We start from the raw sequence: 13675 nt of genomic DNA on the forward strand, positions 1-13675 counted from the left end.
GACGAGTCCCGACAAACAATGGAGACAAGTCTCATCGCCTGCGATTTCGCTGCAACAAACCTCTCCATCTGTCCTGATGAACCACCCGGTGCGGTGGCAGCCGCTCTTGACGGGAGGCGAGTCGCATATGCACAGACACCTGCCGCAAAAACCGCTGCACTTTGACCGCTTGTATTCTGGAGAGGCCTGGGCCCGCCACCCGTGCAGTCGGGGCTTCCGTATGTTGTGCATCCACCGTCTCCCACTCAGAGACGTCGCCGGACTGCCCGTTCTGCGCCTCGTTTCCACCCATCTCATCCGCGGCGGCGCCGTTGGGCATCTCTTGCTCCGCAACACATCGGCTGGCACTCTGGAGGGCCAAACCGTCGGCCAGGCGTCGGTCAAGTTGCCTCCCACCGTCGGTGTCTTTGGCTGCTTGGGGATTTTCGTGATGGCTGATTTTGGAATCACGGCACGTTTTCGCGCGCCGTGGGCCGCGTCCTGGACCCGTGCTGTGCGAGCCGTTCAGAAGTTCCTCTAACTGGCGCGGTTTCGCGTCAGCGTCTGCTATCCTCAAGGGTGGCTTTACACTGCAGCTTACAAATCCATTCACGTCGGGGATGTCTTGGCCTTCAGGGACATGTATGGCCCCGTCCAGCCACCCATACGTTGGGTTGAAGTAGACGACAGCCGAAAACACACCGGCAAATTCGCCTAACTGAAGCGCTTTGCCCTGAGCGCTGGGACCGGACTTTCGGACCTTGTCCTTCGCCCTTTTCTCTCGGGTATCAACTTTATTTTTGGGTGATAAACCGTCGGTCATGGTCGCCATGGTCCAGTAGTACCTCCCAGTGAACGCGTGTGCTGCCAAGTCCGCTGAGACTTTGATGGAGTCTCTACGGGACGGCAGCGCGGCAGCGCAGCAGTGCTCCCGCATATGGCTTTAAGCCAGAGTGAAGACGTCCTCACGTCCGTCGACATCCACATCTTCGCCAGGCCTGGCCAGATGATTTTCTCGAGCGTCGCTGTAGCAGGAAATGGCTTACGGATGCTGTTCTGGAACTGCTGCTTCTCTCCTGTTCCCTGCCACCCCACTCGAGGTGCTTTCCCTGATCCAAGGCCAAGGTCGGCTCTCAGTCAAGTGCGGGTCCGGCCGGAAGTGGCTCGCTGCACTTCGATCCACCATGGCCCTGCGTCTTTCGACCACAAACGACCACCCCGGGGTCTCGACCACACGCCGTGGCCCAGGTCGAGCCGCCTTGGGGCCGAGAACGATGCCCCACGTCGTCTGCGCCCACGACACCCGAGGACCCGAATGCTCGGGGACGAATGTCGCCAAGTTCTGTCGGCTGCCGAGTAGCCTACGCCGCAATCTGTGTTCTCGACGTGGCATATTCTGGTCATACCTTGGATGCACCCGACAGCTTCTTCGTCCTGGTCACCGGGCGTCTCAACGATCCGCCTTAGCCGTCCTGCCAGCTGCCCCTACCATCACTGCTACCGAGCCAACTTCTCAGATCGGCGTGTTCCTCGCAGTAGCATTACCTTTGTTCAGACGTCTTTGTTGCATACACGCTTTTGCAGTTCGGGTTTTGTTCACGCCATGACCACTTTCTGGCTCATCATTCTCCTCTGTAGCACCGTCAACCTCTTGCATCTCACCATGCGCATCTTCGAGAGGAAGACGCGAGACCGTCGATGTCACCGACGCGGGCAGCTTCGCTGCGATGAGTAGGCGCCGGACACGAAAGCTTGTCGGCCCAGTCAGGCTCTGGATCATCGAAACGCCATGGTTCTGGATCGGGTCTCACGGTAGATGGGAGAGGAAACTACATTACAATCGATCATGTTGAATTCCCTGCTCAGGGTGGCGTTTTCGTCGAACCGGTGTGCTTAGGACGAGACGACGATACCGCTTGTCGTCGTATCTGACGTAGTCGGCATTCGCTCTGAGGCGCAAGCTTGCCAGTGATGCAGTATATAGGGCACATCGCTGCCGCCAACAACAAGGACGTTGGACGAAAGTCAAAAACCCATCTCATGGCGTACGAGTTGAGCAGTGGAACAGACCCGCGCTCGTCGATCGTCTGCGGGCAAGCTTGATCGACTGGGAGCTCTTGGGATGGGATGAATACCAAGGTGGCTCTATCTGGTGAAGGACGTAGTCAACTGTACGCATTGCCCGTGTAAGGGCCCCTGGTGCATGCCTCGTGCTGGCGGAAGCGATGTTTCGCGTCTTGTGGTGACCATGACGGCCGAAGACGACCAGCCAGCACCAAGAGTCAACGAAGGGCTGCTCTCATGACTTGGCAGCCTTGGTTGTTGCCAGGAAGCACTCCGAAAGAGTGATAAATGACTCGACTGGTGCCTGTTGTAAGTTCAGTGCTTCGACCCGTCTTCACGGTAGCCGTCGCCTAGAACGGCTCCATGCGGGTAGCACTGTCCGTCAATTCGTCAAGACCGAGCAGGGCCACGAAGCAAGGCACTGCAGAAGCATGAAGCGTTAGGCGAGTTCATTACCCAAAACAAGGACGTCGGTTCCAAAGAAAACCGCACTCCACGAGTCATCCGACGGATCAAACCAACAAAGTGTTCAGTCAAGCAGGTACATGAGCGTCGACACACTAATTACTGACGTTCTTGGTAAGGTCGACCGAATAAACTTTGCGCCTGCATGTTGCTCATCAGCCGGTGCCACATAACAAGTGGAGACTCTCCTGCCCAGGCATGTTTTCTCGGAGCTATTGCAGCATTCGCGGACCTCTTATTGCCCGGGACTATGATCCGATTTTGACTATAGAGTGAGTTGACTTGGGATCCTGGGCGCTCATCGGTGCAGAGGTTCTACTCTCCCGGTAGGGTTGACGAATTTCATACACCAGCCCATCTGACACACTGTCAAAACAGCGTTGTTGTGAGAGGACCACACGTGACACTTGACACATGCAAGACGCCGGACATCACGACACACTACCTGCCACTCCAGGATAGTTGGATGCTGATAAAGTGCTGACTCGATGAGGTCTTGCGTCACCAGCCGGCCTTGGCCGTGTGTTTCGATTGGCTGTCATTGCGCAGAGGAGATGCGCACCGGACATCCCAAGTACCTACGTCCCCTCGGTTTCGGCTGCGTTTCCTCTTTCGGCACTAGATGGTGGAAGAGACTCTGCAAAAGGCTCTTGCGCCGCTGCTTCGACCCGACAGTACGGTAACGGCGCAGAACCTTATTACCCACAAGTTTCAGGCTCTCGCGCGGTAGCGAACGTCGTCGGCGGTAGTTCATCGAAGTCTTGCACAAGCGGAGTCCGATACGAGGGGGAAATGAGCAAGTCGCCAATCTCGCAATCCTCAACCATCAAACCAGACATCAATAGTGAATCAAGAAGAGGATTCGCACACAACATATGGAAGTCGGCATTTGCCCTGCCTACTATTTCCGCCAAGACGCCGCGTCCCAGATAGGAATACATGAAAACGAGTACCAAAGTGCCAGACGTGTGTTTGCCCCCATCGCGATCGTCAACCCAATCTAGCTATGTCATCCCAAGGCGTCGTCAGGGCCGCGGTGGCTTCCACTGCAATGGCAAGACTGTTTACATTCCAATACAAGTCGTCGAGGCTTCGCACGACGTTAGCTCCCTTCGCTTGGAAGATGGAATGGATCGACTCACAGCCATGCAGTCGTCTTGAACCAGACCGCGTTTTCCTTGATCATATTGTCGACGGCGGTTTCGATCGCCACGATGACGCAATCCACTTTGTCCTGAAGCTCTGGGAACACCCGTGTCGTAGACCTGAGGCTAGGGACGTTAGCCTCCTGTTGGCCTTGCACTAGACTGGAGTCCCTGTGGTAGCCGCATACTCTCCATCTTGAATTTCGTGTCGATCCTGGTCCTGCGAACCGTTGGAATCGTCTAGGCTTTCTGATGTCGGGACCACCCGTGGTTTTGAGGTGGCCATCCCTCGTCGGTCTTGGGTCTTGCGGGAAGGCCCTCGGCGCCGTTGGAGAGCTCGGACCACACGTGTTGTCGGATTGGCTTCATGATGCCGGACCTCATTCTGGTGCATTGGGTAGGGACGTTGTGATTGGCCAAGCCGCTGAGGGCGTTGACGGGATGGATACATGATGTCGAATCGACGGTGTCAAGAAGGATGGGCAAAAGTTTGGCGCTAACCGACAACAAGCTGGTGTGCACGCTGCGAGCATTCTTCATGCGACCATGGCGATATCTTTGCCTTTAATACGGTGCGACGCGCTGCCGTGAATTTCCTCAGGAAACAAGGCCCGGCCACAAGCGTGCCAGTGGCGTTCGTTACCAGTCTGTCGGGACGACCTGAATGTTTGCTTGCGAAAGGGAACTATGCTCCGGTGTCTTGAGCGATTGTCGTTGGAACGAAATGGTGCACCTTCCGCCTCCCCCAGCTCGCGTATCACGCTGAGCCACCGATGTCTGCACACGACCGACAGGTGTCCAAGCTCAGTGTTGGTGCCTCTGCAGCGTGCGTATGGCAAGCACAAGGGCACGGCGGAAGGACGGAAGATGTCGTGGCCAGAACCAGGAAGGCTTGCTGATGGGTTCAATATCCTTCCAACATAGGCGCAGAGTGAAGCGCTGATCTCCCATGGCCCTGTGTATGTGGAATCTACGATGGACTACGCGCATCGCCGCCTTCCTATCAGGGGCAATGATGGGTTGGTGAGCGGTGCCAATGCACGGCCGGAGTGGAACTCGAAGACGGGTGCTGTACCCGGCAGTGCCGGGTGATGGCAGACGGCCTCAGAGTAAGGAAACAAGGACTTTGGGTGCTGTGCCACCAGACGAACTTCTGTCGCCCCGCCTCGTGTTGGAAGAAAACATTTCCCCCGTCACGATCTCCTGGCCCTAGCAATACCTCGTCGAACCGGGATAACCCTTCTTAGGGCGGGAAAGGACGCACCGCAATCGAGCGGACTAGCGTAGAGAACCTGGTTTGGGCCTTCTGGTTTGGGCGTCCTCCGGGTCCTTGATGGGATTTACCCGGTGGCGACCGGGGCAAAAAAAAGTTGCCTCGAGCCGACCAGGTAGCGCAGTTCTTGTGTCGTAGATGAATATGGCATGATCAAGGCGGGTGGTGACAGGTGCGAATATGGGACAGGAAGACGCCTCCTGCCCGCCACTTGGTCCGGGTAGCCACGAATCCATCCATTTAAATGTCACTTCCAGACGCGAAATGTTCATGTTCAAGTTTGATGCTTCACCAAGAGGACGTTCATGGCGTCACGACAGATAGCGACTGTCATCGGAAACAGATACACGGCAATAGAGCTAACGATAGCTATGGATGAGTCGTCGAGTGCAATCTCGACGATGTGCTGCTGCTTTGGGTTTTCATTGTCTTCTACGGCCTGCGCACTCGTCGTCATCAGACTCAGTCCTACTGTGGATACCAAAGTGAACCTGGACAGAGAAAAAGATCGGAGAAAAAGATCAAAGGAAAAGAAAACACGTACAGACGCTCTCACACTGTTTCATGCGCTCGACGGAGACCCACGCATAGCTGATAACCCGCTCGGGGTCCGTGGCGAGCAGACCGTCCAACGGGGTCGGGGTCGTCTTTCTACCTCGTCTCCGACGATGTCTCTTGGAGACGAATGTGTCTTCATTCCGATTCGACGCCTTTTTTTTTTTTTGGAGATCTGCTGGTCCTGGCGGTAATAGACACCGTGGAGGCCTGGAGCTCGTCGTCGGTGCCCCTGCTTGGTGTCCCTGGGGAAGACGGCGGCAAACCTTTCCTCCACGGTTTTCCATGGTCGGCGAAGATCATCGCGGAAGTATACAGTGGAATCGACCTGCTCTCTGGTGTACTGTACATTGCAGTGGGGCTGGCCCTTTGAGCGGCGGGTTCGAGGGGAAATGTCCAATTCACGACGCCCTCTGTTGCGCAGGATAGAGTGAGTGCCTTCATCGACTTGTCTATCGAGAAAAAGCGGTCGCTGTTCCTGAGGACGGTCGATAGGGCATATTGGAATGGCGTACCCGGCAGTCGCGTCTTGTTTATAGGTTGCCGTGCGTCACTTCCACGAACGAATAGGAGTGGTGTGCGGCTATCTTGTCCCAGCTGGGTATGATGTTGGCAGTGTAAAGATGAAGTAATTGGGGAAGGACAAGCAAGTCCGGACGCGAGGACCGCCTCCCAACGCCTAATCTATTCCGCTGGTCCTTCATCGCTCACTCAATCGAGTGCTGTCCGACTTTGCCGTGAGCAAGCCGACCGACAAGACTCATGCGGCGGAGTCGGAAACGGCAAGGGCTATTCGTCATGGGATCTGAGCAATCACCCTACTACGTTGAAATCAGGGTTTGCCGGGAGCCGGGGTTTTCTTTGAGGGACGGCCTCCAAAAATTCCCGGGCCAGCCCTGCTGCCCTTGTCGGTCCGCTTTTGAGCTGCCCAATGACGGGCAACACTTCCGTCTCTTCCAGACCGGCCGAGTCGTTCTTCTGGGAATCGCGGTCTTGGAAACATCTCTACTGATCTAGACCAGCAGAAAGACGCAGAAAGATGATGTGACGTCGTTGGGTCAACGGACCATCGAAAGTGGATTTCAACATGCCTCGAACCCGGTTGCAAATGGCTGACGGCCAGGCAAGCTCCCCGGCAGAGCGCCAACATCCGTTGAGCTTCATGGCTGTTTTTCGCACGTTTCCCGTTACGGCAAGATCGCCGCCACAGAGAAATGAGCCACTAGATGGCTCAAAAGGGTTTCCCTGCTGGACCAAGTCCCATTCGCCCACAATCCACGGCCAACGTTCGATACATCCTGGGCTGTATGCCTCACGCTCGCGTTCCAAAAACCACGTCCAACATGGCGGCGACGCCGGTTCGTCATGTCGCATCTTCTTCCCAACAACGCAGTGGAGTGCCTGCATGAGTGCCTGAGGGTATATCGCAGACGAAGAGGTTTCCGAGCACGATGCATTGCCCTCTTCGTGGTAGCCGGAGGGAAGGCGCCTCCTACACGGCGATGCGGGCCCAAGTCCGCGATTGCAATTCGGCAGCGGAGTAGATGGCGAGACCAGCATGCTCGATTTGGCAAGACCGGGCAAGGTAGTTGCGCGGCCGAACAAATCGTTTGGACCACTTGCGAAATAATAGCAGTCTCTGCTTTCTGCCGGGTCGAACTACTGCCACCCAGTTGCGAACGTCAGCATGAGAGCAAGAGCAGCCCTGCTGTCTTGTCACCTGGCTTTCGCCAACGCCAAACATGGACCATGAGCCTGCAGATGGATTCCGCCTCGACGGCTATAAGTGCCTCGGCGCCGCCTTCGATCTGCGCCAATCATCTTCGCATCCAACAGCACTCATCGCCGCCTTGCACTTTCAGCCCTTGGCTCCCAGACCGAGATGTCCCGATGCCCGCCCCAGCCAAAGCGCAGGCCGGCAACTGACTTGCCATGTCAGGGCCAACTTGCCGATCAACAACGCTCCATCGCAGGTTCTTTCATACCAGTTGACGTCTCGTCAGAGACCCCCAAGAACGGCCATCAATGCCTCGGCAGTAGCCTGACCACCGCGGATACTCGGTCCACCGTTCCGGATACACAGCAGCTCCTCCCGTCGTCTGACACGGTCGACATCGCCAGCTTACTGGCACAGCTTCAAAGTCCAGCAACGGGATCCTCGAGGCAAGTCATGAGAGCCTGCCCCGGCTCCGATTGATGGCTGACCCGAAATCAGCTCCCTTGCGAATGACAAAACGCCTAGTGCACAGCCCAGTTTGCCCATGTAAGCACAACTACAAACGACACAGGAAAATACTCATCAAGAACAGTGATAGACTGAGCGCAGTTGTCTGCCGGCTGGAACAAGCCAAACAAGCCCAAATACACAAGATCAGTCACCATCATGACCAGTGAGTTATCTTGACCACGTAGGCATCGAAGACAAAAGTCCTGACTACATTAGATTCGGGCGTATAAGGGATGAACTGAAAAGGATCAAACTGTTGACGGATCAAATGACATGCCCATTCCCATCCGGCGGAGACGGTGTTGTGGATGGGCGTGAATGATCAACGGCAATCTCGGTCTGAAGATCTCGGATGGATGGCGGGGCAGTTTGTCGCCGATTTCGATCATGGCTGACAAGACCTTTGGATTTGTGCGAAGAGCATACCCAAGATGCATCCGGAACTCATGTCGACTGAGTGATGAAGAGGTGCTCAGCACAATGTTTGCTTTGGACGGGCTAAGCGGTCATTACAGCTGCCACTCGACCGATCGCACACACTTTCCGTCAGCACGGAATCCACGTGAAGAACAGTGGTCGGGTCAGGTCGATAAATTGGATCGACATGATGGGTTTGCGTTTGTGAGCAGGCCGCGCTCAGGCTGGCACTGATCTCTCATGGAGACACGTGCAGATGTGTGGTGCTGAATCTGAGGATCCCATCAAAATTATTCTGACAGACTTTGTCTTCGACGACGGTCCGAGGGTCTCCGACAACGTAGGCTGATTGTGTCGATATAGAGTCACAGGTTTGGCCGAACATTCATACCATAAGTCATGGTGTGGCTACTTTTCAAAGGTTGCATTGATTGCACCACCTCAGATCGGACATAGACTATTTGCCACCTTGACAAGCCATAGACGACCTCACACACGAAGGGTCGGCCTGAAAACTGGGCTCCTCCAAAATCCGACGCACCCCAGCTGGTGCGGGCGTCTTCATTGCTTCGATAGCTCGGAGTTGTGACATTCACTCCGGCGACGAGGTGCCCCCCGCCCCATCTTTCCCCTGCCGGCCATCACTCGGGTTACGTCGTCAACGAAACTTTTCGACCCGGCGGACTTCTTCCCTGCCTCTCCACGGCCGCCCTTGGCCTCCCAATACTGTTCCACAAGTTCGCCGTCAGCATCCCGTATAGTCGCTTCTGGCTCCCACGACCTTTCAGGAGATCCAACCCAGGCGACCCGGAAGTCGGTATTGCCACTGGCATTCGTCCTGCAGGACACAATTTTGAAAACGTGCCATAACTCCCGGTCTACCATAGCGCTCTCCCGTCCGCCCGCCATTGAACTCCAGTACGCGAACAGCGTCAACGCATGATCTTTCTGAAGTTCGATCTCAGGCGTCCAGCTCTCCCTTCCCCCCTCCCAAAGGACGTTCATCTCGAAACGAGTGTCACAACTGTGATCACGACGATGCGCAAGAATCTTCTCGATGACTGAGTCGGTTTGCAAGCCAGTTGCGACGGCTGTTGCTCCGATTTCAGGAGCGGGCTTGAACGCTGCGCTGATCGCAGACCCGACTCCTGCTATACTCGCCGCAGAATCTGTGATGGCTCTCGACAGATTAGCACCGAATCCTGCGCAACGGATAGTATATCATACTTAGCACTACATTCTCCCAAAAGGTAGCAGCTTCAGACTCGGCGGAAGAGCCCTTCGCCTGGTGTATCGGACGGTGCATATCGGCCACCGGAGCCGTGAAAGCAGGTGTCGACATATCGGGTTGTTGGGCAGTTGAGCACGCCGCTTACAGGTTCCATGCGTAAGAGCATGGGATACCACGGATGCAAGCCGTTGAAAGAAAGTCGAAAGAACCGGGCGGCTAGCCGAGCTATTTATCAGTTCGAGCAACCTTCTGAAGGGGCCTTGCGCCTGCAGGGATCTGGCACGTTTCCGAGAATGTGCCGCTTGTTGGAGCGAAGCGGAAGTTTGGGCGGGGACACGGCCTGATCAGAAGCATCGGGACATCCTTGCTATAGGAGCGGTGGTGAGCAGGAAGTACATTCGAGTTTGGGGCGCGGTTCCGGGACGCGATCTTCGCGCAAGTCATTTGGCCGAGTTGCAGGATCTAGCGCCCGGTCCTTCTTGCCGGCACTCGGTCTAGGATGTCCGGTGCAGGGAACTGTCGCGCGGGCCACTCGTTCCGAGAGATATCAGTGGATCATGACATGCCGAAGAGATGTGGCTATGCTCACGACCATAACATTTCATCATGTTCGCCAGTACGGGGCAGTCTAATGATGACAGCTGAACGACAATAATATAAACATCTCCAGACGATTCAGACCATCGTCGACGATGCGCAGATTAGTCTCATTAGAGTGCTGGCCTTGAGAGATTCTTCATCGCGCCGTCTGCCACTACAGACACGTTGCCTTCATCCTAGATAAGCACCACACACTGGCTCCCGCCATCCAGTTTCATCAGGCCCGTGTTTCTGCTATGTTACCCAATAGCATGACAAGCAGACTGTTGGTCATCTGGCAAAAAAAAAATGATTCTTGCTACAGGGGCCGGGCCGAATATTTGAATATGGGCTCTCGACATAATGGGCAGTTACTCAACCTCAAAAAATCCCTCTTGCATACAGCGTGGCGACAACACAATGTCACTCGTTGCTTCCCACGCGGCGTCTCTAAGCAGACGGGGCATTCAACATTGAAGACTCTCTTTCTTCGCTGTCTAGGTTTTCGAGGGTGTGCAGGGCAGATACTGCGGCGTCTTCGTTGATAACAGACGGCGCAACACAACTAAGTGAGTTGGTAAGCAGCTTGCGAGGTCTGGCAGAGGGGCTTGGCTTACACATCGACAGTCCCGATACTCAAAAAGCCCTCTTTCTGTCGGAAGTAAAGACCTGCAATCACTGCACTGAGAGCCGCGGGATGACAAATTTGTTGACGTCGTGCCAGCAGGCGCCGCTCTGCTTCTGTTCGGAGACGCACCGCCGGGTACGTAAGAAATCTCGTCATCCTGCGTCAGATCAATGACTATGTGCAGGCGCTCAGCCGCAACGCCGCTCTGGTGCGCTTCAATCAAGTCGATGAATTCCATTTGATCGCTCGAGTGCTGGCTCGCCCTCAAAGATGAGACGATGTTGAGGTGATCAGAAGGGGAGTGCCTTATACGAGCCCTGGCCGAGCGGCTTATGATTCAAGCAATGATTCTCAAAAATATTCAGAGATAGGTAGGGGATGTGGTCGACGGGTCGAATAGGCGGGCAAAGCATCAGTTAAGTATGCATCAAGCAGATGGGATAGCCTCGACGCCCAGCGGATAGACGTATTGCCGACCCTTGGCACCCGAGCAATCAGAGGGTTTCAGCCTCTCGACCAACCTCGGTCTGAGGTAGAGCCCCAGGAAAGGCCGGAATTAATCATCTGGGCCCTGATATAGCGTGATAATTACCCGATATGACAGTTCGGTGAAAATTCCGCAACTGCTCATCCTCATTCGCCGCGGAGATCGTTGCGTGAGGTCGTTTCCCAGCTGGAACAGCAGACTTGTCTTCAGTTGCTTGATGAACAGGCTCACAGGCACTCTGACTCGACGCCTAGCATCAGGCGTCTTCAGCGACGCTGTGATACATGCCAGGTGCTACACAGTAGTTGCGAGCGAGCATGACAATCATGCACCGAGACTTCATGATGGCCATTCGCGGTGCTATTTGGTGGCTTAGGTCCACTTGGACCTAGATATCCTCATGATGTCTCGACCGGGCACTATCACATTCATGTAAGGGCCTGCGATCGCCCGGAGTATCGATTATTGTGTATATTCTGTCAGTCTTCAAGAATTGTAAAGCCATGACGGCCCCCGACCCCCGACCAGTCACGTCTTTCAGGCTTTCTGTGAGCCAGCAAGTACATGTTCCATTCACGCATGTTCGGAACAACGCCCGTCGTTGGTGCTGCCCGGGTGCAGCTGGCCATGCCGAAACCACCGTTTGGCAAAATGAGCACGTTACCACACGTCGTTCCCTCCGTATACGAAATGCTCATAAAATCTGTCAGATCCGGATTGAATGATTGCAAGTACTCAAATGCCACCTCTGTCCATGCCGCAGGACCAGTGTTGTTGGAAATGTCAGTGTTCGTGGGCCTGGGCTCCGTCTCCTCGACTTCGTATCGGCGGGCTAGGCCCTCCACGGATGTACGCACACGAGCTATCATTCTGTGAGAACAGGATTCCCATGTGCTGAGGCAATTACGTTCGTCGAACTCGACGCCAACGACCAGGCAAGCATCGTCGTCGTTTGTGGATCTTCTCGCCGACAGGGTTCGTGACCGGACATAGCGCCCCTACTCCACGAATCACAGGAAGTCCTCCCCAAAGTGGTAAGTGGCTCTGAAAATGGTCCATCTCAACAACCAGAGCGACTCGGCCGCTCCTGGCATTTGCGGAGTAACGGCACTGGCTACTGGGCTAACGGGGACTGCTTGCTGATCTTCTCGTGCCACATGAAAATCGGGCCACAAATGGCTGTGTCAAAGGGATTGAGCATCAAAAACCAGAAGCCGCTCTTGGCCGGAACGGCCTCTGTAGACCCACACGCCCGTGTCACTTTCTAGATTTTTATGGACTGTGAGCATGTGTCTGCTGTCTCAATTAACATGAGGTTTCTATAACAAAAGCCACAATTTCCTCGAGCCACAATGTCGACGCATGCTTCACCATCAGCTTCAAGTCCCAACCAGCCCCCACCGTACTACGTTTACTTCGACTATAACGGCGACACCGGCCACACCAGCCACCGGCTGGCAACCCCAAACACACTACAAGATGAAAAGACAACCAGTCAACCAAAGCAACAGCGACGATGGCTCAACTATGACTCAATGGCCAGTGAGGCAAATCCAAGGACACGGCGAGCTTAATAGCGTACTTTATTACAAGGTGGCTTGGGAACCAACCTGGGAATCTGAAGACCGACTTCAGCACATGTTGCCAGCTCTAGTTGCTTGGGACAGACGTCATGGCTGTTCTGATTCCAGAAGACCACCTTTGCGTCGATATGATCCTACCTTGAAGCATTGGTCGGGGAAAGTCACCGGGCGACGCCAGGCCGACGGCCTGGCGTACTACAAGATTGAGTGGCAAGTGACTAGGGAGCCGGCGGCCAATTTAAAGAATGCCACGAGCCTCGTGAAGGCGTATTGGGATAAATTGTATAGTCTATAGCCTGGCAGCAGAGGGGAGCGTGGAGATGACGGCGAGCAGATATGACTATGGGGATTGATTGCTGTCGCGAGACCATGCAAAGCCACACAAGAATTTTGCACTGAAAATCGTTCTGAAATGATGGGGATATCCTGGATCAAATTTGTCTACATTATGAGACGTACATGACAGAAGCGAAGAGCGAACCCAATCCGCTTCTTTCGCAAATCGCCGGGTCCAAGGTGTAACACAAAATTGCAAAATAGTGCCGACAAACGTTGTATTTCATTTTCCGTCCATCACATATAGCAGACTCGCTTCGAAACAACATCAGCCTCTTCCATACACCTCTTCATAGGATTGGGGCTCTCGGTCAGCATCACCTCCTCTGCTTCGGCACGCTGTTCAGTTGCGTCCTCTACCGCCGTCATTGCCAACGCCATCAGCGGACCAAAAGCGTCACCCTCTAGGTCCACATCCTCGTCATCGGGTGATTGACCGTACGACTTCTCCAAGGCGTTCTCGAACATGCCGCCCGTAAAGCTTGAGTGCAGATCTACGACAGGATCGGACATCTTCCGTCTGGAGCCCTGGAGCGACATTGAAAACGCTGCTGGCGACGCGGTATTGCATGACAGTTCCATAGGCGACATTTCGAACTCCAGGCGGCTGATGCGCTCGGCCTGCGCGTTGATGGTATGACGCTGCGTTTCGATGTGAGCCTTGCATTGTCGGCAGTCTTCGTGAAGTTGCTGAAGCTGCGCATCC

At 54.9% G+C, this 13675-nt stretch overlaps 9 protein-coding genes across 9 annotated transcripts; 3 read left to right on the forward strand and 6 right to left on the reverse strand.

Moving 5' to 3' along the window:
• Positions 1-31: 31 nt before the first annotated feature.
• Positions 32-811, reverse strand: CORC01_14391 (uncharacterized protein; the record flags this gene model as incomplete). Its single annotated transcript, XM_022626002.1, has 2 exons — positions 32-520; positions 581-811. The coding sequence occupies 2 exons, from the start codon at positions 809-811 to the stop codon at positions 32-34; spliced, it is 720 nt and encodes a 239-aa protein (XP_022467481.1).
• Positions 812-3498: 2687 nt separating this feature from the next.
• Positions 3499-3939, reverse strand: CORC01_14392 (uncharacterized protein; the record flags this gene model as incomplete). Its single annotated transcript, XM_022626003.1, has 3 exons — positions 3499-3598; positions 3651-3773; positions 3842-3939. The coding sequence occupies 3 exons, from the start codon at positions 3937-3939 to the stop codon at positions 3499-3501; spliced, it is 321 nt and encodes a 106-aa protein (XP_022467482.1).
• A 250-nt stretch (positions 3940-4189) lies between these two features.
• On the reverse strand, positions 4190-4501 carry CORC01_14393 (uncharacterized protein; the record flags this gene model as incomplete). The annotated part of the gene is made up of 1 exon (XM_022626004.1): positions 4190-4501. A coding segment is annotated over one exon (312 nt), but the record flags the coding sequence as incomplete, so codon positions are not given.
• A 796-nt stretch (positions 4502-5297) lies between these two features.
• CORC01_14394 (uncharacterized protein) lies at positions 5298-5854 on the forward strand (the record flags this gene model as incomplete). The annotated part of the gene is made up of 2 exons (XM_022626005.1): positions 5298-5604; positions 5652-5854. The coding sequence occupies 2 exons, from the start codon at positions 5298-5300 to the stop codon at positions 5852-5854; spliced, it is 510 nt and encodes a 169-aa protein (XP_022467484.1).
• Positions 5855-7223: 1369 nt separating this feature from the next.
• On the forward strand, positions 7224-7678 carry CORC01_14395 (uncharacterized protein; the record flags this gene model as incomplete). Its single annotated transcript, XM_022626006.1, has 2 exons — positions 7224-7365; positions 7455-7678. The coding sequence occupies 2 exons, from the start codon at positions 7224-7226 to the stop codon at positions 7676-7678; spliced, it is 366 nt and encodes a 121-aa protein (XP_022467485.1).
• Positions 7679-8686: 1008 nt separating this feature from the next.
• CORC01_14396 (chromo domain-containing protein) lies at positions 8687-9467 on the reverse strand (the record flags this gene model as incomplete). Its single annotated transcript, XM_022626007.1, has 2 exons — positions 8687-9294; positions 9353-9467. 2 exons carry the CDS (start codon positions 9465-9467, stop codon positions 8687-8689), a joined length of 723 nt encoding a protein of 240 aa, XP_022467486.1.
• A 918-nt stretch (positions 9468-10385) lies between these two features.
• Positions 10386-10801, reverse strand: CORC01_14397 (uncharacterized protein; the record flags this gene model as incomplete). The annotated part of the gene is made up of 2 exons (XM_022626008.1): positions 10386-10500; positions 10650-10801. 2 exons carry the CDS (start codon positions 10799-10801, stop codon positions 10386-10388), a joined length of 267 nt encoding a protein of 88 aa, XP_022467487.1.
• Positions 10802-12529: 1728 nt separating this feature from the next.
• On the forward strand, positions 12530-12928 carry CORC01_14398 (uncharacterized protein; the record flags this gene model as incomplete). The annotated part of the gene is made up of 1 exon (XM_022626009.1): positions 12530-12928. One exon carries the CDS (start codon positions 12530-12532, stop codon positions 12926-12928), a length of 399 nt encoding a protein of 132 aa, XP_022467488.1.
• A 278-nt stretch (positions 12929-13206) lies between these two features.
• CORC01_14399 (uncharacterized protein) lies at positions 13207-13560 on the reverse strand (the record flags this gene model as incomplete). The annotated part of the gene is made up of 1 exon (XM_022626010.1): positions 13207-13560. One exon carries the CDS (start codon positions 13558-13560, stop codon positions 13207-13209), a length of 354 nt encoding a protein of 117 aa, XP_022467489.1.
• Positions 13561-13675: the final 115 nt, after the last annotated feature.

Source organism: Colletotrichum orchidophilum (assembly GCF_001831195.1).
Source record: "Colletotrichum orchidophilum strain IMI 309357 chromosome Unknown Scaffold_282.1, whole genome shotgun sequence".
NCBI classification, from domain to species: domain Eukaryota; kingdom Fungi; phylum Ascomycota; class Sordariomycetes; order Glomerellales; family Glomerellaceae; genus Colletotrichum; species Colletotrichum orchidophilum.